The sequence below is a fragment of the Budorcas taxicolor genome, chromosome 1 (assembly GCF_023091745.1).
Source record: "Budorcas taxicolor isolate Tak-1 chromosome 1, Takin1.1, whole genome shotgun sequence".
Taxonomy (NCBI): domain Eukaryota; kingdom Metazoa; phylum Chordata; class Mammalia; order Artiodactyla; family Bovidae; genus Budorcas; species Budorcas taxicolor.
Window position 1 is genome coordinate 206,307,390 of NC_068910.1, and position 25,768 is coordinate 206,333,157.

The 25,768-nt window shown below is 53.1% G+C and overlaps 1 protein-coding gene across 1 annotated transcript in view; it reads left to right on the forward strand.

The window, feature by feature from the left end:
* Positions 1–5,342: 5,342 nt before the first annotated feature.
* UMODL1 (uromodulin like 1) overlaps positions 5,343–25,768 on the forward strand; it is an 81,901-nt gene continuing 61,475 nt past the window's right edge. The window contains exons 1-6 of the mRNA XM_052645717.1: positions 5,343–5,418; positions 9,947–10,189; positions 17,850–18,011; positions 19,870–19,985; positions 22,328–22,514; positions 24,531–24,671. Of these exons, the coding sequence (XP_052501677.1) occupies positions 5,343–5,418; positions 9,947–10,189; positions 17,850–18,011; positions 19,870–19,985; positions 22,328–22,514; positions 24,531–24,671 (925 nt within the window). The remainder of the gene's footprint in view (positions 5,419–9,946; positions 10,190–17,849; positions 18,012–19,869; positions 19,986–22,327; positions 22,515–24,530; positions 24,672–25,768) is intronic.

Consider the following 25,768-nt stretch of genomic DNA (forward strand, 5'->3'; position numbering starts at 1 on the left):
CAGGCGCCACAGGTAGAGTCGGATGTCCACCCAGAGGCAGCGCAGCTGGAGCAGAGCTTGCCTTGGGTATGGGCCCCTGTTCCCAGGCCATCCTTCTGCACCTCACTTCCTTGTATCTGGGCCCCTTCTGTGCGTCTGTCTCTGTGTGTCTGAGTGTTTGTGTGTCTGTGTGTGTCTCTGTGTGTCTGTGTGTCTGTGTGTGTGTCTCTCTGTGTGTGCCTGTGTGTTTCTCTGCATGTGTCTCTTTGTGTGTCTGTGTGTCTCTGTGTGTCTTTCTGTGTATCTGTATGTCTCTGTATGTTTGTCCGTGTCTCTGTGTGTGTGTCTCTGTGTGTGTGTGTGTCTGTATGTTTGTGTGTGTGTCTCTGTGTGTCTGTGTGTTTGTGTTTCTGCGTATGTGCCTGTATGTTTGTGTGTGTCTCTGTGTCTGTGTGTGTCTCTGTGTATCTGTGTGACTGTGTGTTTGTCTGTGTGTGTGTCTCTGTGTGTGTGCCTGTATGTTTGTGTGTGTCTCTGTGTCTGTGTGTGTCTCTGTGTGTTTGTTTGTCTGTGTGTGTGTCTCTGTGTGTGTGCCTGTATGTTTGTGTATGTGTCTCTGTGTTTGTGTGTCTATCTGTGTGTCTATGTGTTTGTGGTGGAGGAGAGATGAGTGTGTGGGGAGGGACCATAAGAGCAACCACACTAAAAATGAGGATGCTCTGAGAACCCTCCAGAAGAGATGTCAGCCGCCATGGGGCAGGCTGATGTGGTTTTGCCATCTGGTTGCAGGGAGGACCAGAACCCCCGTGAATGATGGCTCCAGAGTGGAGGTCAACTTTGATGCGCGTCGAGAGGAATTTTCTGGCAGAACCACTCTTCATGGGAGGGGCTGCTCCACATAGGGCTGTGTCCTCAGGGTTGGTGGGTGTGCTCAAGCTTCTGTGTGCTCCTGTGGGACTTCAGCCCCTGGGGCCCCTGTAGAGCCTGAGAAGTTTGGGGTGAGGCTGGGGGCTCCTGCACTTCCAGCAAGGTCATCCACATGATTCTGATGTGGAGGTCCTCACTGTGCCCTGGGAAACATGGCTCTAAGTGACCAGGGTGGCAGAGAGTGGCCTAGAGTGGGTCAGGTGCTGAGCCAGGATCCCAAGAGGTCTTTGAAATCCGACGTTTTCCCATCTTAATGAAGCTCCTCTTCAGCTCTCCGTCCATCAGGGCTGGTGTCCAGTGGACTTTGTCCATTCAGGACTGCGTCCGTCATAGCTAGTGTCCCTGGAAATGACCCTTTAGAGATGGGGGCTCCTCCCCATCTCCAGCACCAGCCTCACCAATGGACAACAAGCAGAGCTGTCTCCAGACCCCACCCTATCCCCAGGTCCCACGTGCAGCTCTCACCCTCGGTCCCCACCTCTGCCACCCATGCCTCTTCTGTGCATCCTGCCCCTACCCGGGTCAGATAGTGCAGGAGGGCACCTGGTACCCCATGGCCTGGCCTGCCCGCCCTTCCTGGTGGACAGTGGTCACTTGGGCTGCGTGTGGAGCAGGATTCGAGGAAGGAGGCTGTGAGTAAAGCCGTTCATGTGCTTCCCGCCCCAGATGACATCTGGAGCCCATAATGGCCCTGCACACGTACGCGCACATGATGCCCCATCCCAGGTCGACACATATGCATTCTGGCCTGCAGAGTAACGGCAGGTGTGATTCTGTAGTGGAGTCAGCGGCACCTCGCATTAGGGCCACAGAACTCGGAAGCAGGGACGAGAAAGGCCTCTGGAGGTCTCCTAACTCAACCCCTCCTCCTCCAGAAGGCTCAGCCCAGGCTCTCTCACCGATGTCAGCGGGCACCGCTCCGTCCTTGAAGATGAGTGTTGCAGGGTCAGGGAACTCACCCTCATCCTGTGTGTTTGTATGTGTGTGAGAGAATGCAAGGGTGTGTGTCTGCACATACGAGCACACATATGAGCTTGTGAGTGTGCAAGCATGCTTGTGCAGTGTACCTGCGAGCATTGTGAGACTGCACACATACCCATGTGTGTGCCAGCATGCATGTGTGCTCACAGACACACACACATGTGGGTGTGAATGTGGACATGTGTGGGTGAGCCTGCTTGTGTGACACTGAGAATGTGTGAGTGTGTCATAGGTGACTGTGTGAATGTGCCTACATGTGTGGATACCTGTGGTGTGAGTGTGAACGAGCGTGTGTGCAGGTCCTTGGATCCAGCCTGCACCCTGCTGGCTTCCCCCAGTCCCCTAGTTCTTGGACACGGCATCGGCAGGATGCTGGAGTTTGTACACCAGGAGGGGCACCTGGGGGCCCTTTGCTGATTACATTGGTGGCCAGATGCACCCAGATGTGACATCCTGGAGGGCCATCCCTCGCGCTGCTGGTTACAGGGCATGGTTCTTTTTCCTCAGCGTGTTTACAGGGGAAAGTCAAATGTGGGAAATCCCTGCGGCATCAGGCAGAAGAGCACACAGGCGGGAAACATAGCTGTAGATGAACCGGAAGCACACAGCCTACACGCTCACCCTGCCTGTGCCTGGAGGGTGCAAATGCAGGGTGAGAGAGGACAGACCTGGCCCAGGCTGCTGAGATTGAGGGATTTTTTAATCCCATGGTTTTGATATGAAGAGAAAGCATACTGTGACAATATTTCATGGACAATTGCTAGTTAGCAGGGAGTGCTCAGCAGACAAAACGTCGATTTTGCTGCCCTCTCTTGAGTCTGAGGCTGGGTTCTCTCCTGGTTGAACTGTGTCCAGACAGGGGTGGAGTGTGAAGAACGTGGGCTTCAGAACTGAATCCCATTTGCCGAGGGCCTCTTGGACCCTCAGTCTCTTTATTTGTACAGGAAGACAAGGGACTTACTTCATAGGGTGGTTCTGAAGGTGAGAAAAAGTGGTGCCCGAGGCCAATTTCCAGTTTCAAAATACAAGATTATCTTTGATTCCACCTCATCTTTTAGAGAAGTGCTCATATCTTTTAGCATCTAAAGTTCTAAGGGGTGATAGAATACTGGAATACAGATTCAACTCATATTTTAAATGTTCGTATTTAGCTTTATTGTAATACTTTTCCTACTGGTGGCTCAGCTGGTAAAGAATCTACATGCAACTCTGAAGATCCAGGGTCAATCCCTGGGTCAGGAAGATCCCCTGGAGAAGGGAATGGCAACCCACTCCAGTACTCTTGCCTGGAGAATCCCATGGAGAGAGGACCCTGGCAGTCCATGGGATTGCAAAGAGTCAGGCATGCCTGAGCTACTAACACACATACACATATTTATTCTGTCAGTGCTAATTGAACTTTATTCTCTTAAATGTTCTATTACAACTTTAGCCTGCATCCTTTTATTGACACTTTTTTTTTAAACCTCTGTTAGAGCAGCAGGATTTGTGAGTTAGTCCTGGAGTACTGTTTTTCTATAAAGGGTACTGGCTCCCAGGAGACTCGCTCTGAGCCCCTTAACTGCACAATTATTTCCAGTTTTTTTTCTCTCGTCTTGGCATCTGTGATCTAGTCATTAACCATGCAAACAAGCAGTTAATCATCTCAGGGGTTAATCTCTGGAGAATTAAAGATGTAGTCATGTTCTTTGGGAATTAGGCCAGAAGGGCCCTCCTGGCACAACTGTTTTGTATGCTGAGCACAAGGGAATTCTACATCTAAACCATGGATCTGAGCTGGATCTTTATTATCCTATTTGAAAGTTTTCTCAGTAGAACCAATGTATAGAATCTTTGTATAATGTTCACAGTTGTGCCTAGTTTAATATTAAAAATTGTACCATGCAACGAAAGATGACCCAATAGGGGAATAAGAAGATGGCATAATGGCACCCCACTCCAGTACTCTTGCCTGGAAAATCCCATGGACAGAGGAGCCTGGTAGGCTGCCGTCTATGGGGTCGCTGAGCAACTTCACTTTGACTTTTCACATTTATGCATTGGAGAAGGAAATGGCAACCCACTCCAGTGTTTTTGCCTAGAGAATCCCAGGGACGGGGGAGCCTGGTGGGCTGCCGTCTACGGGGTCGCACAGAGTCGGACACGATTGAAGCGAATTAGCAGCAGCAGGAAGTATTCAATATGACGTTTACAAATTCAGTTCACACAGCACATGATGGCTACAGAAATAAAACATAAATCAGCCATCATTCTCTCATCGTTCGTTGTTGTTCCGTCTTTCAGTCATGTCTGACTCTTTGTGACCCCACGAACGGCAGCACACCAGACTTCTCTGTCCTTCACTATCTCCCAGAGTTTGCTCAAACTCATGTCAGTTAAGTCGATGATGCCATTCAACCTTCTCATTCTCTCTTGCCCCCTTCTCCTCCCACCCTCATTCTTTCCCAGCACCAGGGTATTTTCCAGTGAGTTGTCTCTTTGCATCGGGTGGCCAAAGTATTGCAGCTTCAGCTTCAGCATCAGTCCTTCCAATGGATATTCAGGGTTGATTTCTTTTAGGATTGACTAGTTTGATCTCCTTACAGTCCAAAGGACTCTCAAGAGTCTTCTCCAGCACCACAGTTTGAAAGCATCAGTTCATCCTTACCATGTTTTATTCCTCTGGCCCTTCCTGGGCCGGGGCCTCTTTTATAGAATCATGGAGTTGTTATTTTTTTTGGAGACAGAACTATTTGAGGTTCTGCTTTGATGTCACAAGATGAGAAGCTGTTTCCACACTGCTAAGTGTCCTCCCGGGGTGCATGTCTGGGCAATGTTACATTCAAGTGCTCTCTACTAACTGACTAAACCCCCCTTCATCCCTAAGGCTCACTTCCACACCCTGCGGCTTTAAATTCTGGCAAGTGATGAACAGCTCTGAGAACGCAGCTTCATGGCCCTCAGACCCAGCTTCAGGCAGGGATCACTGGGTCACAGGGGTAGGTTTATGGCTTTTGATCTATTTGTCCAATTGTGCGAAGGATGCTCTCTGAATCTGATGTACCACTTTGATTTGCTGCTGTTTTCTCCTGCCAGTTCGCTACGATAAGGTAAGAGAATACTTTGGACTTGATGGAGGGAGTCAGATTCGGGTCTGAAATGTGTTTTCTGCGTAACAACGAGATGGGACCCTGAGATGTAGTCTGGCAGGTGGGTACTTACCTTTCCTGAGAAATGCCATCTGCCTGGATGGAGAATGGGCCATGACACAAAGGTGCCCCGGGGGACACGGCCACAGTGGTGGCTGGTGTTTACGAGCAGGCATAAGGGACTGCTCCCGGCAAGCACACAGTCTGAAGCCACTGCGACAGTCAGTGGTGCAGGGGAGAGACGGGCCCTCTCTCTGGGTCCAGGCAGCCCAGGCCCCTTCGTGCTGCCACTCAGGAGAGACCCAGAGCCACCACCACGGCCCAGCCATGCTCAGAACCCTTGGGCTGGGCCTGCTGGCCCTGGTCATCGTCATGAACCCAAGCCAGGCCAGCAGCTTCACAGGTGAGGGGTCTGGGCTCCGTGTGGGCAATGCTGGAGGGGCAAGGGCTCCCAGGAGAGGGTCTCCTGAGGACAACAGCCCTGCCAAGAGTGGGGCAGCAAAGATGCACCTGCTGGGAGAGTCAGGGACGGCTCCTTTTTGGGCAAACTTTCTGTAACCACAAAAGAGGTGACGGGAATGCTTCAGAATCAGCTAGGGCTCAGCAGTGTTCAAGGGCCGGTTCTAAGTCATCGGGTCTGGGGTGGGACCCAGAACTCTGCATTTCTGCCAGTAGCACAGATGCTATAGGCCTGCCGAGAGTAGCACATGCCTAGAGATGGAGAATCAAAGTCTCAGGAGCCTTGGCCCATTAGTCTTCAATTCATAGATAAGGGGAGGGAGACCCAGAGTGGCCAGGGACTCACACAGGGCCACACAGCTGGCCAAGGGCAAGATTTCCACCTGGACGACCCTGCCCTAGATCCTGACTCTGACCTCCTTTCCCCCACCAGGGAGGGGGGTTCAGGATGTGTGTCTTCCCGCTCACCTGGGGCTTTGCCAACGCCATTTCCTCGACATTAGACGAGGGTGCTTGTGGCTCAGGGGGATGAGAAGGGCCAGGAGCACATCCAGGGTCTTTGAGAGGCACGTGTCAGCAGCCAAACACACTGGGATTCTCAAGCCCCAGATTTCAGAGCGCTGAGATTGCGAAGCTTTTCAGTCATTTTCTCCTGCACATCCGTCTTATTCTATTGGGAATTCAAACAGAGCCTTCTGTTCCTGCTCTCAGTTTCGGTTTTGAACTGGTTTAAAATTTCTTCACAAATAGGCAGAATTTTGTTATTTCTTTTTATATGAACTGTGATTTTGTAAGAAAACATGGTATTTCCTCCGGAATGAGTAATGTGCACATCATTCAGGCCAGTGGCAGGACAATGGGAATGTCGGGAAGCCAGAGGAGATCTCAGAGGGTGTTTCAAGCACATGAGGACTTGGGTGGTGGCAGCTCAATGGTCCATCAGGGCTGCAGGTCTGTCTGCTCCCAGGTTCCACATACTGAGGCGACGACCATGATGTCATTCAATCCTCCTACAATCCCAGGTGCAGCTATGATTTTACAAGAGGCAAGACCAGGGCGCCGAGAGGACATGAAATGAGGTCAGAACCACACGGCTGGTATTTGTGGAGCTAGGGTGAGTGCTGACCTCAGCACCCACCAGAGCACTTAGATTTTCTCCCTCTGGGATTAGAACCCAGGAACCCCGCTTTCTGTGCTGCTGAAAGGATTTGTTGAACAGCAGAATATGCCCAGTGGTTTCTGCGGTGGGCTCTGGCAAGAAGCCAGGCCTGGGAGGATTTGGTGGCCTCCAGCACAATGTAAAAGACAAAACAAGGAGAGGCAAGTGAGGTTTGGAAGGTTTGTGTGTGTGTGTCTGTGTTTGTTTGTGTCTGTTTTTGTGCCTGTGTGTGTGTGTGTGTGTGTGTGTGTGTCTGCTGTGTGTGTTTGTGTCTGTGTGCATGTGTGTCTCTGTGTTGTGTCTGTGTGTGTGTCTGTGTGTGTGTCTGTGTGTCTGTTTGTATCTGTGTCTGTGTGTTTGTGTGTGTCTGTGTGTGTGTCTGTGTGTCTCTTTGTGTGTCTGTTTGTATCTGTGTCTGTGTGTTTGTGTGTGTCTGTGTGTGTGTGTGTGTGCACATGCCTGTGTGCAGGAGGGCTCTGCTGAGAATCAGCTGGGACCTTGTCATGATCAGGCCCGGAGGCTTTCTGGAGGCAGAGGAGTAATCTTCATCAGTGGTTGCATCTTGCCTTCAGTTCAGATGAAAAACAAGGTCTAGGTCGGCCTCATCGACTTCTCCACGCAGGAAGCTTTGTCCTGTTCACCGCATTGCTCCATGGTGACCCTGCTCACTGTACATCTTCTCCAGCCCCCTCAGTCACCTCTAAGCTCTGGCCTCAGAAGCCGTCTGCTTCTGCCTCACCCCACCCAGCCAGGGGCCTCCTGGTCCCTCCCAAGGCTTCCTGGGACCCGGTCTCTGTGGGTGCAGGTTGTGTCCACCCCCAGAGGCCTGGCCATTCCCAGGGAGGCCACCATGTGGCTTGGGAGTAGACTCGCTCTGGGGTGGTGGGATTCAGCACCTGACTCTGTCCGGAAGAAGGCTGCAGGCTCTCCCACCAGCCTGAGCATGAGGGCTGGCTTGGCCTCATTTCTTCTGGGGTCACCAACCCCCAAGCCTCGCTTTCTGCATGTTTGTGGGCACCCATGGGCTTCCCAGGTGGCACTAGTGGTAATGAGCCTGCCTGCCAATGCAGGAGATGTAAGACATGTGGGCTCAGTTCCTGGATCAGGAAGATCCTCTTTAGGAAGGCATAGCAACCCACTCTAGTATTCTTGCCTGGAGAATCCCATGGACAGAGGAGCTGGCGGGCTACAGTCCATGGGGTTGCAGAGTCGGACATGACTGAAGCGACTTAGCACGTGCGCACTTGAGCACGTAGAGGACAAAGGTGGGAGTCTCCAGGGGTGTTGTCCTGGCGTGGGGATGAAGGTGATTTCTGATGTCCCCCTGTGAGCTCTGCCCCAGAAATCCAACTTCTCCCTGAAGGTTTACACTATAACGTAGAGCCCCTATCCAGTGGATATACAGTCTCATAGAGCTTAGAGCTCTATATGAGGTTGAGTATATGAAGACCTAAGATATATTCAAGTCATTCATTTGTTCTTCACTGACAGCCCATGAATGCAGCGAGTCTCACACTAGCCTCAAGTGTGGAGGGCACCCCATGGTCCCCGTGTCAGCCCTGGGGTCTGCCTTGGCAAAGCTCTGCAGACTGGGGGCCTTGGTGGTGGTAGTTTGGTCACTGAGCTGTGTCTGACTCTTTGCGACCCCAAGGGCTGCAGCCTGCCAAGCTCCTCCGTCCATGGGATTTTCCAGTCAAGAATACTAGAATGGGTTGCCATTTCCTTCTCCAGGGAATCTTCCTGACCCAGGGATTGAACCCGGGTCTCCTGCATTGCAGGCGGATACTTTACCACTGAGCCACCAGGAATTCCTGGGGGACTTAACAGTTGAGATTTATTTCCCCTCAATCTGGAGGCCAGAAGTTCAAGATCAAGGTGTGGGCATGGTGGATTCCTCCTGAGTCTGGGAGGGAGGGTCTGTCCCAGACACACGTCTCCCCAGCTTCCAGGGGCTTGGGTCTGCTTGGGATTTGAGTGACCTTGGCCTGTAGGAGCAACAATCTGATCTCTGCCTCACCTCACATCTTATCTCCCTGGGTGCATTCCTGTCTCTGTGTCTATTTCCCCTCTCATAAGGACACTGGTCATGTTGCATTAGAGGCCACTCTGCTCCAGTATAAACTCGTCTCAACCAGTTATGTCTGCAGAAGCCCTACTTCCAAGTAAGGCCACATTTTGAGGTCCTGGGCCTTAGAACTTCAGTGTGTGAATTTGGGGTGGGACACACTTTAGCCTGGATGCAAAGAGCTGACTCATTGGAAAAGGCCCTGATGCTGGGAAAGGTTGAGGGCAGGAGAAGGGGACGACAAAGGACAAGATGGTTAAATAGCTTCACTGAATCAACGGACATGAATCTGAGCAAACTCTGGGAGATAGTGAAGGGCAGGGAAGTCTGCGTGCTGCAGTCCATGGGATCGCAAAGAGTTGGCTATGACTGAGCGACTGAACAACAGCCGCCATCCTTCAGCCCATAATAATGGTCCTTGCTCCATGAGGCAGGAGAGGCTCTCTGGGCAGATAGAACACCCCAGGATCCCAGGTGAGCTGGTCCATGACATTGAGACACAGGGCTGGTGACAGCAGGTGCCACAGGGTCTCGAGAACCAAGTAATGATGCTGACGAAGGCCATGGGCATCTGCGCCCAGGAGCCAAGCTCCAGGTGAAAGACATTCAGGGCCAGATAAGGCAACCTGGATGTTTCACTGCAGGCGCCGTGCCCTCATCTCCTGCTGATGATAGCAACAGTCAGATTGCACTTGACCATCCATGCACGTCTCACATGAGCTTGACATGTGTGTTTATATTTCATCTCATTCCGGTGTCACTGCCAGTGTGCCCAGCACATGTGGGGCTGGTGTATTCATCGAGGGAACTGCTGCGTATTCATGTTGCATGTGACAACAACCCTTACTGTGGAGATGAGAGGTGTGCGCAGTCTCTCTGGCCCGGAGAGTCTGAGGACGCGCAGCAGAGCCCAGGACGTGAGCCCCAGGTGCTTGGTTCCTCTGTATCCCTCCTTTCAATGTAGAGTCAGCACCGCTGGGAGGAGGAGCAAGGGTCAGGCTGGGAGGCGTCTCTGTCTTGCAGAGGAGGATTGCGCAGCACAGGTGTCATGCTTTATCCCTTGAGTCTCCATGTCTGCGTTGCCTTCTCAGATACAGGCCAGTGGGCAGATGCCCTGGGGTCTGCCCTGTGCAGGGGTTTTGTTTCACCTGCTCTTGCAGAAGCTGGGGACTTGCAGAAGGACCCTTCATATTGTTTGATCCTAGCATTTTCTTCTCTTGTTTCTCCATCCTCTTCCCTCCCTTCTAGAAAAAGGCCTCTCTCTGCTGGGCTTCCGGCTGTGCAACTACAGCGTGGCCCAGAGCGTGCAGAGCGTGAAGGCTATGCAGATGTCCCGCCTGACCCGCGTTCCCTGCGGCGGCTGGATCCCCTGGCGGCGCTGCCCGAAGACCGTCTACCAGACCCGGTACCTGGCGGTGGAGGTTCCGGAGCCCAGGAATGTGACCGACTGCTGCGAGGGCTACGAGCAGCTGGGCCTCTACTGTGTCCTGCGTGAGTCCTGTCCAGTCTTGGGATAGCCACTGTTCACGCCCTTAGCCCCGAACTGACTAGATCCTTCCAGAACGCTGCTTCTCGGCCTCCCGTGTGCAGCTGGGTCATTCAGAGGGCTGGCCCAAGCGCAGGGCACTGGCCTCAGCCCAAGGTTTCACATCCAGTGGGTCAGGCGTGGAGTACGCGTTCTCACGGGTGCTGAAGCTGCTGGCATGAGGCCCCACTTTGAGAACCTGTAGTGGGTGTTGGCTCTCAGACATGGCTGCACATTAAAGTCCCCAGAGTTTTAAAAATGCCGACGGCTGGCTCTCTTCTCAGAGGCTGCGATGGATTCCATCTGGGGCAGAGCTTGGGTGCTGAGATCTTTTTTTTAAGGCTCCAATTTTTGTGCTTTCCGGGTGGCACTAGTGGTAAACAACCCACCTGCCAATGCAGGAGACACAACAGACCCGGGTTCGATCCCTGGGTCGGGAAGATCCCCTGGAGGAGGAAACAGCAACCCACTCCAGTATTCTTGCCTAGAGAGTCCCTAGGACAGAGGAGCCTGGTAGGCTACAGTCGGTGGGGTCACAGAGTCAGACGTGACTTAGTGCTTAACAGGCACAAACATACACCAGGAATTCTAACCAGCAGCTAAGTTTGAGAACCAGCATTTGTATCTCCTCTATGCTGGCAGCCAGGTTTTTCATTCAACAGACTGTGAAATCCATATCTGAACTCCAATCTGTAAGAGATGGAAAGGGGCCCCTAACTGTCCAGAGGCCTCCAGGGGTGATTTAAAGATGCTTGGGGTGGTGACCAGCACTGGTGTGGCTGGTCCGGGCCATGTCTGAGATTGAGGGGACCATGCTGTGTGGGGGTTTGGGGCTCAGCCTCTCGGCCCAAAGGGAACTTCCCAGAAGACTTCTTCCAGGGTGAGGGTGCAGGCGGGTGCATGTGTGAATGTGGGGGAGGTGTGATCGTTACTTTGAGTCAGTTCCAGAGCTAAGATGGGTTTCTGAGCAGTCAGGAGGTCGCCCTGTCCTCACACCCGTGATGGAGGGGAAGCGAGAAGGGTGGGGCTCCGTGGGTGGCCATGGGGCACCCTGAGACTTGAGGGCCACCACCTCCAAAAGCAGAAAGTGCCAGCTTGGGAGGGTGCAGGGAGGGTCCCATGTGTGCCATCGCCGGGGCCGGAGGCCAGGACAGGCAGCAGGCTAGGTGTGGACCCCATACCCCCAACCCCGGGGGCTATAAGATGTAGAGTCAGGAATCAGCCAGACCCTGCAGATGGTTGCGTGGGTGGAACACAGGGTCCTTCTGAGGTTGCCCTCCCTCAGGCCCCTGGAGCCTGCGGAGGTCGGGAGAGCTGACATCTGCACCAACCCTGCTCAGAGGCCAGACTCAGAGACGACCGGACAGCTCAGAGTGAGCAGGTCCGAGGAGCGAAACTCTCCCTGGAATTTTCAAATGACACCACTGCCACCACCAGCAAAGCCAGGAAGGGTCGGGGGCGTCAGGTCTGGAGCTGTGCGGCTGCTGTGCGTTCATGCTGGTTCCCTAAAGGGAAATTTGTGGGCGTTGATGGGGGGGCTGTCCCTTGGTGCTGGGTTCGAGGAGTCTCTTCCTGTGCTGACTGTGGGACCCCTCTCCACTCTCCCTGTCTCTAAGGGCCACATGTACAAAGGGTGGTGCCCCTGCCCTGGGAGCACCCTATTCCTGTGGGGGTGTGCCAGGTTAGGGAGGCCTTGGATGGGGCTCACGGCACTTGGCTTGGAGCATCAGATTCTGGTTGATGGAGGGGCCACCCTGCCCTGCCCACCTTCACCTATGGAGACCACGCTTCCCACCTGCTGGCAGTCATGGGGCTGATGAGATCACAAGTACAGAAGGCCAGAGGCATCCTTGGCCCCACCCAGCCCCAGCGGTCACCTTTCTCTGCACTCTGCTGCCCTGCAGCGCTGACAAGCGAATTCTCCCAGATAGAAGGCAAGGAGGCACCTGCCGCACATGTTTCTTCCCAGCAGACCAGCCTCTTGGGGACTCAGCCCCACTTTTAAAGTGTGAGCGCCTTTAAATAGAAACTCACCAGGCAGGAGAGGCCCAGAACATTCTAACTAGAGTCCTGTGGGCAGATCTGCTCTGGGAACTACAGACGGTGGTGTGACTGATGTTTGAGGTGGGGACCAGGTGGAGGCGCTGGGAGTGACGGAAGGAGCATTCACCCAGAAGGCCCCCCAAGCCCCACAAAGGGGGCTGAAATGGGGTGGGGGGTCCACAATCCTCCCGGACCTTAGAAGGGTCACTCTAGAAGCAATATGGAGAGAACCCAGTCAGGAGCCCCAAAGGATGGAGAAGAGAGAGGTAAAGGGGGCTCGACTGAGGGCATCCTATAACGTTCAGTGGAGATTCCTGGTCACTACTGGACAGGAGCTGATGGGGAGGCAGACTGGGGAAGGCGAGTGCCTTGACCAAGTCGGGGCAGACTCGGGCCTGAGTCTCCCTGACCCCCATCGGGCTCAGTGTGTGGTGTTGGGCCCAGAGCCCATTGGGAAAGTCCTGGTTTGGTGTCTAGACCCGGCTGGGCACCGCAGCTGCTGAGGGGGCTGGTGTGTGAGCACAGAGCTGGGGTGGGGACCTGCAGCGCTCATTCGCTATGGCTTGTGAGGCCCCCGGTGAGCATTTGATTCCCCCCAACTCCAAGCTCAGGGGCACCACGTGGGCAGCTGGAAAGTACCCGGTCGGAAGAGTTTATACCATGGGTACTGGCAGCTCAATTCTCTCCACGCCTGCCTGGCTTCTCTGATCAAAGCCTGAATGTTGGACCAAAGTTGGTTCCGTGATGCCTCCTGACAGCCTGGCTGTTTGGAACCGGAAGTGAGAAGTCTCTGGAAGTGATGCACTGAGGCCTGTGCTGGGGCTGACCGTCAGGGAACCAGGCAGAGGCCAGCCCCCGAACGTGGTGGCCACAGGAGGAGCCAGGGTGTCTGGGAAAGGAGGAGGGCAAAAAGCAGCTCACCTGTGTGTGGGGCTTCTCACATCTCAGCAACCTTAGCTCAGAGGTCTCATCCTCAGCAGCACCAAAACCTCAGCCTTGCTCTCTTCTTTCTCCTCCCGCTCAATAGCCAAGGACCTAAAAAAGGGAAGGGCGTTATGAGAACACATGGTATGTTTTCCAGTCTAGATGACCTTTCCAATTTTTTAAGTCCCACATTTTGAAAGCAATGATAAGCCATACATGGTTTTATTTAAATGTCTTCTTAAAATACAAAAAAGAATACACAAGCCATGGAGAAAATTTGGAAACAAAGAAGAGAGAGAGAAAAAAAAAGGAAATTGCCCATAATCACCCCCTTCCTTGCCCCACAAGAATAACTACTGTTAACATTTTCTTCTAGTTTCCTTCAGGGCAGACATTTTACAAAAGCATGGTCACCCTGTTGAAGACATTTTGTAGCACGCTTCACCCCTTGGCAATTTATCTGGAACATCTTCTGTGTCAATGGATCGCATTCTCCAGCATGATTTAGTGCCCACAAGGCATTACCTCATAGGGATGGATCAGCACTAAGCAATCTCCTACCGCTTAACATCTCGTAGTTTCCAATTGTTTCTCGTTGTAAATAATGCTGCAGTGAGTAATGTATGGTGCAAACACAGCTGCACACAAGTTGGAATATTGACCCAGGATGGATTCCTCAGAGGAGGACCAAGCATCACAGTGGACGCTCAATACCTGAAGTTCCTGCATGGCTGGCCTCCTTCACACGACACGCCTAGGACCCCGCTGGACTGGGAGGCTACCCCAAACTTCCCATCTCCTGGGCTGATGGCCAGGGTCCCTTTGAGGAAAGAGGATTCTGAGGCGGATTATAATCTGATTATTCCAGAGTGGATCAGATTCCCCAGCCCTGGAGAGTCCTCATGGCTGTGGCTCAGATAGAAAGCTCTGCCTTATCTCATTGAAACGTGACTAACGTGGGATGGCCAGGTGCTGGGCAGTCCGGAGGCACTGCTTGTGTTGAGTTAGGGAAGGAGAAGCAGATTTTTAACTTTCTACCAAGTTGGAACTGTTGACCGTTCTCTTGGGCTCTCCGTAGGCTGGCCATCCCTAAGGGACAGAGAGAGACTACCAGCAGCCTTCAAATTAAGACGAACTGTAACTTGAAAGCACTTCTATTGTGAGCAAGCAACCATTCTGGGAAGTCAGTTTTTCTCCGTGTCCTGTATTTTCCTTTCATTCAGATAAGCCTCCTGTTGCTCAGTTCCTCAGTCATGTCCAGCTGTTTGTGACCCCACGGACTGCAGCACACCAGGCCTCCATGTCCATCACCAACTCCCGGACTTTGCTCAAACTCACATCCATTCAGTCGATGATGCCATTCAACCATCTCATCCTCTGTCATCCCCTTCTCCTCCTGCCCTCAATCTTTCCCAGCATCAGGGTCTTTTCCAATGAGTCTGCTCTTCGCCTCAGGTGGCCAAAGTATTGGAGTTTCAGCTTCAGCATCAGACCTTCCAATGAATATTCAGGGTTGATTTCCTTTAAGATTGACTGGTTTGATTGCCTTGCTGTCCAAGGGACTGTCAAGAGTCTTCTTCAGCACCACAGGTCTAAAGCTTCAATTCTTTGGTGCTCATCCTTCTTGGTTTAGAATAGTTTTAGATTTCCAGACAAAGATTTGTAAAGACAGTAAAGAAAGTCCCTCGCCTCCTCTCCCAGAGTCCCTAATGTTAGCTCTGACATTTCCAGGGTGCATGTACCAGCAAGTACCAACCCTGGTGCCTTACTGTTAGCTCTACTCCACGCTTTATTTGGATTTCCGTTCCCCCCGTAACATCACTTTTCTGTCCCAGGAGCTCAGGTTATTAATACATTTAGATTCATGTATCAAATATCTTCAGTGCTGAGGTGGTCGGTTTTTATGATGGGCGAGAAAGCACAGAGCTCCGGATCCCTGGTTGGTGGCCCTCCAGGGATTCCCGCATTTCCATCCCAGCCCCACCTCTTGGGCTGCCCTGCACGTCTGTTCTTCACACCCCCAAAACCCTCCCTGTGCAGCCGCTTCTCCAGGACTTCAGACATCGGAGTAGCCACCAAAACAACTAGGAAGTGAGGAAGGAGCCAAGGGCAGCATGGTGAGAATACTCCTGAGAGTGACCGCCAAGCCCGGACTCAGCTTCCACAAGGAGAGAGCTGATGGGGACCCTCTCTGCATGTGTTTCAGCAGCTAAATCTTCTCCTTGGCCGATGCAGCCATCCTGGTGATGTGTTCCCAGCAGGAAGGGCCACCCCCTTTTTTCTGTGTGTGGAGCATCCTGCAGAGAGCCCAGAGGACCCCAGAGGACCACCGTCAGTACTCAGCACTTCCCTTCCACCAGGCGAGCCCACAAGTCCCCCCGGGGGGGGTCCTCCCCAGCTCTGTAGGCATCCTTCCAGAGCATGGTTGTCACGCCTCCTTTGACTTTCCAGGGGTTTGAGGGGCCTGGAGCTGTGCTTCTGAATGTCATGTGGGACACAGAGCCTTACGTAGATCTGGGCGGGAGCTGGATGGGTTTGAGTGACATTCATGCTGGCATGGAGCACTTATCCCAGGGTGGGTAGCCGGACCTCATGCAGGCCCTTTCTCAGATGCTGGTGCTGGGGTCTCACCTTCCTTGTACTTTTCTCCCTGCTGCTCTTAGCCCCCTGGAGCTCAGGGCTGTGAAGCCTTTGGTGTCCTGTGCTGCCCTCAGCTCCATCCACTGCTGGGCTTGCACAGACCCACAGACTCTCCCAGGGGTCAGTTCCGCTGCCCCCAATGCCTAGATACCGAGTGTCTCATAGAATTGGCTCATACCTGGCCACCTGCCCCCAGCCAGCTTCCCCCAGGTTCCCGCTCTATCCATCCTCTGTGCTTTTCTATCCCGGAATATGGGCACCCTGGCTCCTGGCTAGATCCCCTAGGAGACTGCAGATTCTTAGATAGTTCCTGCCTTTCTTAGATTCTAAAAGCCCTTTTTCTTTAAAAGCCCACTCATGACTCCCCCAGACCCCTGGCTAAGGGTCAGGGCACTGGTTCCCCCGAGTCTCACATGGTGGCTCCAGTCACATCTGGCTGCACGCCCCACCTCACCCCCCATCATTTTCACTTCCTGTGGGCTCTTGCCTGCACATCTGCATCATCTGCCTGGAGCTGTATCACTCCAGGCAGAGCACGTTGTGAGTGGTGGCCCTGGAGACGTGCAGCCCACAGCCCTGCCGCCTGACCTTGGTGGACCTCCCGGGAATTGACCAGGGGAGGGCACAGCCCACGCTGCCCACATTTCCATGTGCAGGTTCCGAAGGCATGCCAAGCTTCCCATCTGCACACCCAAACCCTGGCTGCGCCTGAGCCTGTTCTTCCTGCAGCTTCTCCCAGGAATGGGGCCAAGTGGATGACCAGGCCTGAATCCTTCCTGAAGCTTCTCCTTCTTTCACATCCTGTCCTGTCTGTCAGTACGTCCTGCAGATAGTTGCAGCTGCATATTCCCAGGATCGGAGGCTTCCCTCTGTCTCCACCCATCACCCTGGTCCAGCCTGCACCATTTCTCACCTGGACCATCACAATGGGCTCTCAGACAGGCCCTTGCCTCCCTGGCAGCCGGGACACAGCTCAGACGAGGAGGTCAGACTGCCCTCGTGGAGGTCAGCGAAGCAGGCTAGGGGAGGGAAGAAGCAGAGGATGGGATGATTTCGTGGCGTTGGCTGAGGGGTGGGAAGGTGGTTTGTCGAACGGCAGGTACTGGAGGCTCTACATGTGGTGTGCGGCAGCTCCAGACCCCAAGAGCCACCTGAGGGTCCTGGAAGATGGGGACGCAGAATAACGTGAGATGGGGTCAGAATAACACGAGAATCTGGGCAGGGCAGCCACAGCATCCCCTTCATCACAGGACTGCCCTGACCCTCCAGGCCCCCTGTCTCAACACCAGACGGTTTTCCGTGACCCAGCCCACCTGCTCGCCCACTATGCCATCAGCAGGCCAGCTCCTCATGCTTGCCTTTACCCCTCACTCTGCACACTGCTGCCCCTGCCCAGGCATAAAGGCTGACGGTTCGCAGGCTCCCCTACCTCCCTGGCCCTACAGACGCTCGTCTTCAGTGCCGTCTTCTCTGCCCACCTGCTTCTGGGCCCTGCCTTCCTCTCTGCAGTGTTCATCTGCTCGAACTCCCATAGTTCTGTTTGTACACTGGCCCCCATCCCCTGGACTCTAAGTATCCTGAAGGCAGAGAGAGACTTTGCCTCTGGCCTTCTGCTGGGTCCTGGGCACCTTGTGCTGAGCCTGGCACAGAGTAAGTGCTCAGTAAATACTGGATGAGTGAGTGAGCTGTTAAGATGCAAAGTAGCAAGGGGGCCTCTCAGGGGGTGGTGGAGGCCCCCTGTACACGGACTCCTAAGGCCAAGAGAGAGGACACCCAGGCCTCCAGCCAAAGTTGCCCTCCTCCTAGAAAAGTCGGTCGGGCTACATTAGAGTCAGAGTAAATGGTCTTAATGGCTGCTCTGCAGGGCATGGCGAGGCCCTTGGCAGGTTGCTCTGCGTGGCTCGGAGCCGCAGATGGATCCCTCTGCCCAGAGGCATCCAGATGCAGCACCAAACAGCCCACTGGGATTCTAGAGCCAACACCACTCATCACTCATCACCTCATCACCTGTCCCCCCAGCCCTGAACCGGTCTCAGGAGTTTGCATCCAGACCTGGGAGCTGCCCGGTGGTGGGGCTGGAAGTGTCCACCTTGCCGTGCACCCTGGACGCTGACTGTCCTGGTCTTCAGAAGTGCTGCCCCTCATCAGGGGGCCACCGTTGCTCAGCCCCCACAGCCCCAGGTAGGGCAGGGGCCTGATCTGGGAGGAGCGGGGAGTGGGTTTCCAGAAGCAGCAGCCTGGGTTTTATGGGGAGCCTACAGCCTGTGTCTGGCCTGTTTCACTCATCAATATCCGGCCACTGACCCCTGGGGGGAATGTGTGCTCACAGATGCCCGAAGTGGGGAAGACGTTTCCGGAAGAGCAGGGGCCCCAGTTTCCCCACATTACCAGGGGAAGCTGTTGGGGCCCCGTGAGTTTGCTGGGAGCTGAGCTGTGTCAGAGCTGGGTGGTGTCGGGCTGTCAGCTGGTGCAGCCCCATGGGGGCCCCCCTGTCTGGCAGGTCCATGGCCTGGTTCTCAGTGCCGGCCCCTAGGAGAAGGCGTTTGTCAAGGTTCAGAGCTAGGGAAACACATATGATTGTATACGTTTTATGTAGGCTTCCCAAGTAGCACTAGGAGGTAAAGAAATCTGCCAGCCAATGCAGGAGCCAGAGGAGACTCGGGTTCAATCCCGGGTTTGGGAAGATCCACTGGAGAAGGAAATGGGAACCCATTCTAGTATTCTTGTTTGGGAAACCCCATGAACAGAGAAGCCTGGTGGGCTATGGTCCATGGAAACAGTCGGAATAACTGAGCATGCACGCATCATAGTATATATGGTGCAATATATGTTGTAATTCATTATTTATTCGTATGGCACATAACTTAGCATCATTTCAGTTCAGTCGCTCAGTCATGTCCGATTCTTTGCAACCCCATGAATCACAGCACGCCAGGCCTCCCTGTCCATCACCAACTCCCGGAGTTCACTCAGACTCACATCCATCGAGTCAGTGATGCCATCCAGCCATCTCCTCCTCGGTCGTCCCCTTCTCCTCCTGCCCCCAATCCCTCCCAGCATCAGAGTCTTTTCCAATGAGTCAAGTCTTCTCATGAGGTGGCCAAAGTACTGGAGTTTCAGCTTTAGCGTCATTCCTTCCAAAGAAATCCCAGGGTTGATCTCCTTCAGAATGAACTGGTTGGATCTCCTTGCAGTCCAAGGGACTCTCAAGAGTCTTCTCCAACACCACAGTTCAAAAGCATCAATTCTTTGGCGCTTAGCTTTCTTCACAGTCCAACTCTCGCATCCATACATGACCACAGGAAAAACCATAGCCTTGACTAGACGGACCTTTGTTGGCAAAGTAATGTCTCTGCTTTCCAATATGCTGTAGTATAAAGTAATAGCATATATAATTAACTGTATTATACTACAGGGCTTCCCTGGTAGTTCAGCTGGTAAAAAAAAATCTGGCTGCAATGCAAGAGACCCCAGTTCGATTCCTGGGTTGGGAAGATTCTTTGGAGAAGGGATAGACTACCCACTCCAGTATTTTGACCTGGAGAATTCCACGGACCATATAGTCCATGGGGTATTACAGTACATATATATATATATATATATATATATACTATAAATAATATATACAGTATTTTCTATTTCTAGTATCAAAGTGAAGTTAAAGTATTTGTCTCTCAGTTGTGTCTGACTCTTTGGGATCCCATGGACTGTTATCTGCTGGGCTCCCTTGTCAATGGGATTGTCCAGGCAAGAATACAAGAGGGGTTGCCATTCCCTGCTCTGAGGATCTTCCTGACCCAGGATTGAACTCAGGTCTCCTGCATTGCAGGCAGATATTTTGCCACCTGAGCTACCAGGGACGCCCAGCTAGTATCCATTGTATGTAATAATATTTTATATAGTACACATAGGATTATCTGTAATATGAGAGGAGAGGGGACGGGAGGTGCGGGACTGTGCCACACCGCCCCAGTGACCTCTGGCGGCCCCACCCTCTCCTGGGCCTGTAGCTCACCCATGTTCCCTCCTGCATCTCCAGAGAGCAACCGGGAGGGTTGCTGGTACAACGTGACCGTTGTGGTGAAGATGGACTTCAAGGAGCTCCAGCAGGTGGACCCACGGCTTCTGGATCACATGAGGCTTTTGCACTCCATGGTAGGTGGTGGGGAGGAAGGGGCTCCATGAGGGACCCTAAGTGACAGCCTCTGAACCAAACGTGAGATCTTCCTTAAAAATGGTTTGAAAGAGGTATGATTTTCATGCAACAAAATGTACTCTTGCAAGCATGCAGCTTGGCGTGTTTTGAGGTACTCAGTATACAAGCCCTGCACCCTCATGGCGTGGAGCAGGGAACCCTGCCTCTCTCCAGGGTCTGTTGCTTAAACACAAGGGTGCTGGGTGCAGCCGACTCAGGCCCTGGAGCTGTGCCCTCGAGTACCTCCCTTAGGGATCCCAAGTTCTGGCTCCCAATTGAGGGAGTATCTCAGAAGTTTGGAAGGTGCTGGATGGGGCCTCTAGGTAGGGCTCCACCCCCACAGCACCATCCACGATTGGGACTGGATGGGTCTTTGCTGTGGGGCTGCCTGTCCCATAGGATTTTGCAGCAGGCCTGGCTCTAAGCACAAAACGTGCACAGCTGTGACAACCAAAACTGTCTCCAGGCGTAGCCACAGGTCCCCTGAGGGGTGACACTGGCCCCCTGGGGAGCCCCAGCCTAGACACAGCTCCAACTTTCTGGCGCCTCAGCAACGCCTCCAACCAGCAGGATATCTCCACCTGCTGGATGTCCCCCACGCCCCCCACCCAGGTCCTAGGAACCCAGCTGGCAGGGGCAGGCACTGCTTGTCACCCACTGTGAGGAGCCTGCTCTATATGGTGGTCTGACCTCAGGCGAATGACCCACACAATCCCCCACATGCTCTGAAGGGCCCTGTGCCTGGTGAGATGCTCGGCCATTGCCTCTTGAAATGCTTGATGATTCCTGAACAAGGGGCTGCATGTTTTCCTTGTGCACTGGGCTCCACACGGTGTGGCTGGTCCCGCCTGAGCATCAGGCCCCGCAGATGTGTCTCATGTGCCATGACATCAGACCCAGATTTGGCTGGGGTGAGCCCAGTTTACAGAGGGCGCACTCCCTCCCCTTGCTCTGGGCTGTGCAGCAGCTGGTTTGAGAGGTATTCTCAGTCATCACCTTGGCCCAGAAGTGTCCTTAACTGGAAGTGCCCCCACTGGAAGAGATTTCTGTCTCTCCTTAGCTTGTTGCAGAGTTTGGGATGCACAGTAGGCCAGTAGGAACATGGCCGGTCTGCAGCCAGATTGCCTGGATTCAAATCCCAGCACTGTCACTCATCAGCTGTGTGACCTTGGGCAAGTTACTTAAACTCTCTGTGCCTTAGAGTCTGTTAAACAGAAATAATCACAATCCTACCTGAGACAGTGGCTGTGAGGCTGAGACAGTCCATGTAAAGAGCTTACGATGATGCTGATCTGGGTAGGTTCTGAGCTACTGCGGTTGCTGGGTTTTGTATGTCACTCTCTCCTGTCACCCTTTATCTCTTCGTATGTGCAGGCTTTGTTCCTCCCTGCTGGAGGAGCCTGTCTACACGGGTTCCTGACTGTAGCAAATGTTAGGCACTTTGACTAAGGGGTTTGCAAGAGGCCAGTGTTGGCTTTCTGCCCTGCCGACCAATGTGAAGGGTTTCAAGCCTGCTGAGGAGGGTACAGGCTTTGATGCCCCTGCCCCAAACACCTTCTGGTTCCCTAGGGAGACTCGGGAGCTTCTTGGCAAAGCCCACTTCAGTGAGGCTTTCCTGGTGGTCATGCTGCTTTGCCTGGCTTCCCAAGGCAAGTAGTACCTTGAGATGTCAAGATACTAGACTGGAGCAAAAGGAAGTCAAGTGGAATAAGAAAAGGGATCATTAAACGTCAGAAAATATCAGACGTGATTTGACACCTAATTCCAGACCTGATTCTCTGCTGTCAGCTGCAAGGGGTGGGGGGTCCCTTTTCGGGGCTGCCGTGGCAGAGCACACAGGCAGGGGTACATGTCAGACCTCTCCTTGGCTTCTCCCTGTGTCTTCACACCATTCCCTCCTGCCAGTGTCTATCTGTGTCCAAATTCCTTGGTGGAAGGATGCTAGTCACATTGGAGCAAGGCCCACCCTAATGAGCTCATCTTAATAATTACATCTGCATCAGCCTTGTCTCCAAATGAGGTCACCTTCTGAGGTGCTAGGACTCCAATGTGGGGATTGTTTTTTGGTAGGGGGGGACACGATTCAGCCCCAAAGTATTTATATCTGGTTTGCAGGACTTTTATTGGAATGAAGGCAGAAGTAAAAATATTGTAGAGAATTCTCTTTTTTGCACAGGAGAATAGTGCGTGTGTGCGTGTACCGTGTACGTGTAGCTTATAACCTCTCTGGACCTCCATCCTCTCCCAGTCTACCTGAGGGGGTGCCCTTCTACCACCTGATGCTCTGACCCTGGTTTCACAGGTCACCAGCGCCCTGCAGCCACTGGACACCACCGTCCACCACCTGCACTCGGCCGGGGGGGACACCTCGACCACAGTGTCCTGGCTGCTGCTGGGCCTGCCAAGGCCGATGCCCGTGGCCCGCGTCTCTGCAGTGCTGGACGGCATGGTGAAGCGCATCTATGAAGTGATCAATGTCCAAGTGCAAGGTGGGGCTCCCCTCGGTGGTCCCCTTGGCTCAGGGGCCGCAGGACTGCTGGGAGAATCATCCAGTTGAGGGGGTAGGGCAGACTCATCTCTGGCTCACCCCAGCTCAAAGTTTAAACTCTAGATGCCGAAGCCAAGACTTTGAGAACTGATTCTGTACCAGCATCGCCTTCCTCTCCCCTCGCCCCACCTTGTCCACCTCTCATGACGGGTTTCTCCTTCCATTCAGATAGAACTGGACGCTGAGTCCCAGAATACCCCTCAAGTAATCCACTTCCTCTGTTCTTGGGGTCCCAGATTGCCCTCTAGTCTCTTTCCTACCCTTGCCAAGGACATCCTTGTATCTAGAAGGCTCTTTTTTAAGATTTCTTTTGGACATGCTGCATGGCCTGTGGGATCTTAGTTCCCTGACCAGGAATTGAACCTGAGTCCCCTGCATTAGAAAGCAGATTCATAACCACTGGCAAGTCCGCCATCAGGCAAGTCCCCAAAGAGTCTTGAACCAGAATTTACACAGAGCTGAATTTGGTGAAGTACATCAATGTGTTTCTGGAAGAAATTACCTGGTATTTGTGTGTGTGTGTGTGTGTGTGTGTGTGTGTGTGTGTGTGTGTGTGTGTGTCTATGTCAGGGGTCAGCAAACTTTCTGAAAAAGGTCAGATAGTAGATTTTTTTTTGGCTGTGGGTCTCATGGGCTGTTTCAGCTGCTTAGCTTTGCCACGTGGCATGAAAGCAGCTGTGGCCAGTCCATGAGCAGATGGGTGGACTTCAATAGAAGGTTCTTTTGAGCTATAGGAGGCAGCTGAAGATTGCTGTGCCCCTGAGAGGGTGGCCACTCTTGTGAGACAGCTCATTCCAGGACGCTGAAGGTCACACACCAAGAGGCCAGAGTCTGCAGCCTGGGGAAAGCTCTTTTGCTCCTGTTGTTATTTAGTCACTAAGTCGTGTCTGACTCTTTGAGGGCCCATGGACTATAGCCCACCAGACTCCTCCGTCCATGGGATTTCCCAGGCAAGAATCCTGGACTGGCTTGCCACTTCCGTCTCCAGGGAGTCTTTCCGACCCAGGGATGGAACCTACATCTCCTGCATTGGCAGGTGAATTCTTTACCACTGAGCCACCTGGGAAGCCTGGGGAAAGCTCTAATGATGGCCTTTAATTATCTTCAAATTCCACAAATGTTCTTGAAAACCAGACTGACCAGTGCCTGTAAGCCAAGCACTTGTCTTGTCTGTTCTGCCAGGTTTCCACGGGGGGACCCTGAGAACTCCCCTGTAGGTGAACAAGGAGGGATTGTGTCTCGATCACTTGCATCTCATGGGGGAGGGCATCGGAGAGCATCCATTATGGGTACAGCTTGAAGTGGGTGGTTTGGGAGAAGAAGGGGTGAGGATGTGGGGCTTGTTCTAGCTTGGATGCTGTCCCAAAGCAGAGGCAATTCTGTGATTGGGATCACAACAAATCTTACCCACAGGAAGGGGCAGCCGGCATGAAGATGTGCGAGGGTTGGTGAAGAATGAATAGCCCATCACTGTGGCCAAGAGAGGGGGTTGGTATTTAGTGGAGGATGCTGGTCTTTTCCCATATGGCTTAGATAAATGGTCTTGCCTTGTGTCACTCTGTCCTGGTCATGGAGAAGCCTGGTTGCCTGTTCTGAGCTGTGCTCCCAACAGATAGGGGAGGACCAGGCCCCTTCTGCACAGCAGGGGCTGCTCTGCCATCTTTCCCCGTCCACACACTGCTGTCCACAGGGCTGATGCTTGGGGAGGATGCCCAGACCCCATGAAATCAGACTCAACACAGCCCCAGGGTGATTCGCTCAGGCCACAGCCATGCACTGAGCTGTGGGCTGGCTGCTCCGGTGGAGGAGGCTGTGGCCAATGAGGCCTCTGGGGCAGGGCGTCAAGAGGGCCCCCAAGACCGCAGCCTCACCCACTTCCTCAGCTCGTGTGACACACGTCTCGAGGTTGACGGGGATGGCTCCGATGAGCGTCCTCACCTGTTCTCCTTCTCCGTAGATGTGAATGAATGTTCCTATGGTGAACTCAACACCTGCTCAGGGAGGGAACTGTGCCTGAACGTGGAGGGCTCGCACCAGTGTGTGGGTTACCTGAAGTCCCCTGGCTCGTCTCTCCCGGGGCTGGACGGCATGTGTGCAGGTGAGCGACTGGGCTTTCCGGGTGGGGTAGAAGGGCTTTAAGGAATCTTCCAGGCCGGACAGTCCTCTGACCCCAAGACCCTCTCTTCTGCAAAGAGGGAAAGACTGGCTTACAGAAGAGAAGGCTCACTTAGTTCTTTTGAGCGTTCTCGACCTCATAGCTGGATATTCTTTTCTTTTTATTAATTGTAGTGATTTACCACGTTGTGTTAGTTTCAGGTGTATAGCAAAGTGATTCAGTTATATATGTGTGTGTGTATTTATATGATTTTTCAGATTTTTTGCCTTATAGGTATTACAAAATATTGAGTAGAGTTCCCTGTGAAAAAAGTGGGCTATTCTTATCCTCTCTGAGTTAACAAATGTTTGTTTATGTGCCATTCACCATGCTGCTGCTGCTGCTAAGTCATTTCAGTCGTGTCCGACTCTGTGCGACCCCATAGACGGCAGCCCACCAGGTCCCCTTGTCCCTGGGATTCTCCAGGCAAGAACGCTGGAGTGGGTTGCCATTTCCTTCTCCATTGCGTGCAAGTGAAAAGTGAAAGTGAAGTCGCTCAGTCGTGTCTGACTCTTTACGACCCCATGAACTGCAGCCCACCAGGCTTCTCTGTCCATGGGGTTTTCCAGGCAAGAGTACTGGAGTGAGGTGCCATTGCCTTCTTCAATTCACCATGCTAGATGCTGGTAAACATTTATGAATATGGTGGGACAGATACATGAACAGGTCATAATCTTTGCTCTCGGGGAACTCAGTAGAGAACATGCCAGATACTCTCCTGGCTGGTATGTAAACAGGATGCCAGTATAATTTATTGTTTAAACTGGGACTCTTTAAGAGTGAAGGTGGCATGATTACTACTGACACTGGGTCCCCAGGAGTAACCTGGACTCTCCATGGGTTGGTGTGGGCAACTCCACACCAGTTTCAGTTCAGTTCAGTCGCTCAGTCGTGTCCGACTCTTTGTGACCCCATGAATCGCAGCACGCCAGGCCTCACTGTCCATCACCATCTCCCGGAGTTCACTCAGACTCACGTCCATCGAGTCCGTGATGCCATCCAGCCATCTCATCCTCCGTCGTCCCCTTCTCCTCCTGCCC